General features: G+C 60.1%; 1 protein-coding gene across 1 annotated transcript; it reads left to right on the forward strand.

Annotated features, from left to right (window-relative positions):
• NKX3-2 (NK3 homeobox 2) lies at positions 1-1,345 on the forward strand. Its single transcript, XM_065634761.1, has 2 exons — positions 1-406; positions 870-1,345. The coding sequence occupies exons 1-2, from the start codon at positions 1-3 to the stop codon at positions 1,343-1,345; spliced, it is 882 nt and encodes a 293-aa protein (XP_065490833.1).
• Positions 1,346-2,476: the final 1,131 nt, after the last annotated feature.

Consider the following 2,476-nt stretch of genomic DNA (forward strand, 5'->3'; position numbering starts at 1 on the left):
ATGGCTGTCCGCGGCGGCAACGCCCTGACGCCTTTCTCCATCCAGGCCATCCTCAACAAGAAGGAGGAGCGCGCCCGCCACGCGGCGGGGCGGCCACCGCCCCCGGGGGCGGCCGGCGGCTGGCGGCTGTGCGGGGCCGCCGAGGGCCCGCCGCTCCCGACGCCCGCCACCGCCGCCCGCGCCCCGGGCCCGCGGACGCCGGCGGGCTGGGACTCGGACTCGGCGCTCAGCGAGGACCCCGAGGGCGAGCGGCGCTCCGAGGAGGAGGGCGCCGGTGGCAGCGCCCGCCCCGCCGAAACCACGGGCGGGGGACGACCGGCGGCGGCGGAGGAGGTGCAGCCCCCGGAGGCGGCGGAGCGGGACGCCGCCGGCTTCAGTGACAGCGAGATGTCGGCCGCCGTCTCAGGTAGGGGCGGCCTCGGCGGCGGCCCCTCCGCACCCTCGCGGGTAGGGCGGGAGGGTCCCGGGGTGGGGCCTGGAGCGGGAGGCGATCGGGGCTTTCCGCCGGCCCCGAGGGCTTGTGCGACGGGCCTTGGCTCTGCCGGGGCAACAGGCGCACGAAACGCGTCCCGCGGGACGAGAGAGGGCGGATCGGTCAGAGCGCTTTGCCAGGCTGAGTCCGCAGCCCGGGAGGGCGCCCGGCGCTTTAAGGACAGCGAGAAACGGCTGCTGGCGGCGGCTGTCACGGCGGCGGGATGGGCAGCGGCTCGGCGGGGCCTCCGCCCGCCCGTTCGCTGCAGGCTGGCCTCAAGGAGCGCGCCCGGACGCCTGCGAGGGTGCGGACTGTCCGCGGAGCGGTGCGGGGCGCGGGGATGTGGGTATCCCGGTGTTTGCCTGCCCTGACCGCCGTGCTCTTTCCCTGCCCGCAGATCGCAGCCCTCCGGAGGAGGAGGATGGAGCGGGCAAGTGCGGGAAGCTGCTGCCGGGGGAGGAGGAGGTGGCGGCGCCGAAGCCGCGGAAGAAGCGCTCCCGCGCAGCCTTTTCCCACGCACAGGTCTTCGAGCTGGAGCGGCGCTTCAACCACCAGCGGTACCTGTCGGGGCCCGAGCGGGCCGACCTGGCCGCCTCCCTGAAGCTCACCGAGACGCAGGTGAAGATCTGGTTCCAGAACCGGCGCTACAAGACCAAGCGGCGGCAGATGGCTGCCGACCTCCTGGCCGCCGCCCCCGCCGCTAAGAAGGTGGCCGTCAAAGTGCTGGTACGCGATGACCAGAGACAGTACCACCCTGGCGAGGTGCTGCGGCCACCCTCGCTGCTCTCCCTCCAGCCCTCCTACTACTACCCCTACTACTGCCTGCCCGGGTGGGCTTTGTCCACCTGCGCCGCAGCCGCCGGCACTCAGTGAGGGGCACACATACATCCCACCCTCCGCAGCCCCCCCACCACACACACTGGCAGCCAGAACACCCACCTCCCCTCTGTCACCCCCCCCATCCATCCATCCATCCATCCAGCTTCTCAAATCCAGAGCCCCAACTGCAGCTCTCAGTGCCTTGGACAGTATTTATTATTATTTTATTGTTATTTTTATTATTAATATTATTTGGATGGTTCCTCACCCTCTCCTCTTCCAACGTAGGGCTTCTCAGCCACCCCCGCCCCGACCCTCACCTTGTCCCCCCTTCCAGCCGAGGACTCTCACGATTCGGCACGACTAGTTCATGGTATCCATGTTGTCAGTGTATTTGGTGTAGACTTTTTGTTTGTTTGTTTTATTTCGCTTCGGATTGGTAGAGACTCGATCTTGTGTGGGAGAGAGAAAGAGAGAAAAAAAGGAGAGGAAAAAAAAAAAAACACCAACCCGCAAAACGAAATGCAGCTCAAAAGACAAGATCAAGGACTCCCTCGGTGGATTGTAAGGAAGATTATTTTTGACGTCTGTTTGAGTCCTTGGTCTTCCAACTCGTTGCAAACCGAGTGTGCCTTGTATGGTGCTGAATGTAAGGAAGCCTCTTTCAGATCCCCCCTGCTCTTGTTGTCCATGTTATTCCTGTGCTCCATGATCCCTGGCAAAGGATAAATATGTCACAAAAGGGTGAGACTTCTATCAAAACTCCAGGCTTCTTCTTTTCCTTTTTTTCCTGAGATCTTTCCGTGTTTGGGGAGGGAGGAGTTATGGATTTTTTCGCACTTTCCAGTTGTATTAAAGTTGTTGTTATTATTATTTTTATATTCAATGTGAATATTTCTAGTCAGGCTTTTTAAGAAATCGATGTAACGGGAAATGTTAATACCATCAGTGCCTTTTACAGTTCTTCTGCAGACCTCTCCTTCAGGGGCGGGGATTTCTGATCTCCTCAGCAATGTAATTACAGTCTCTTTCTTTCAAGGTAACTAATTGCTCTCTTTTTTTTTCCTTTTTTTTTTCCTTTCCCTTTCTCTTTTAATGGCACTGTGCACTCAGCTAGATTATTTACTTCAAATGAATTGTGAATGTTTGTAAGTTACCCGCTGTACTTTTTTTTTCTTTCCTTTT

This window comes from Caloenas nicobarica, chromosome 4 (genome assembly GCF_036013445.1).
Source record: "Caloenas nicobarica isolate bCalNic1 chromosome 4, bCalNic1.hap1, whole genome shotgun sequence".
NCBI lineage: Eukaryota > Metazoa > Chordata > Aves > Columbiformes > Columbidae > Caloenas > Caloenas nicobarica.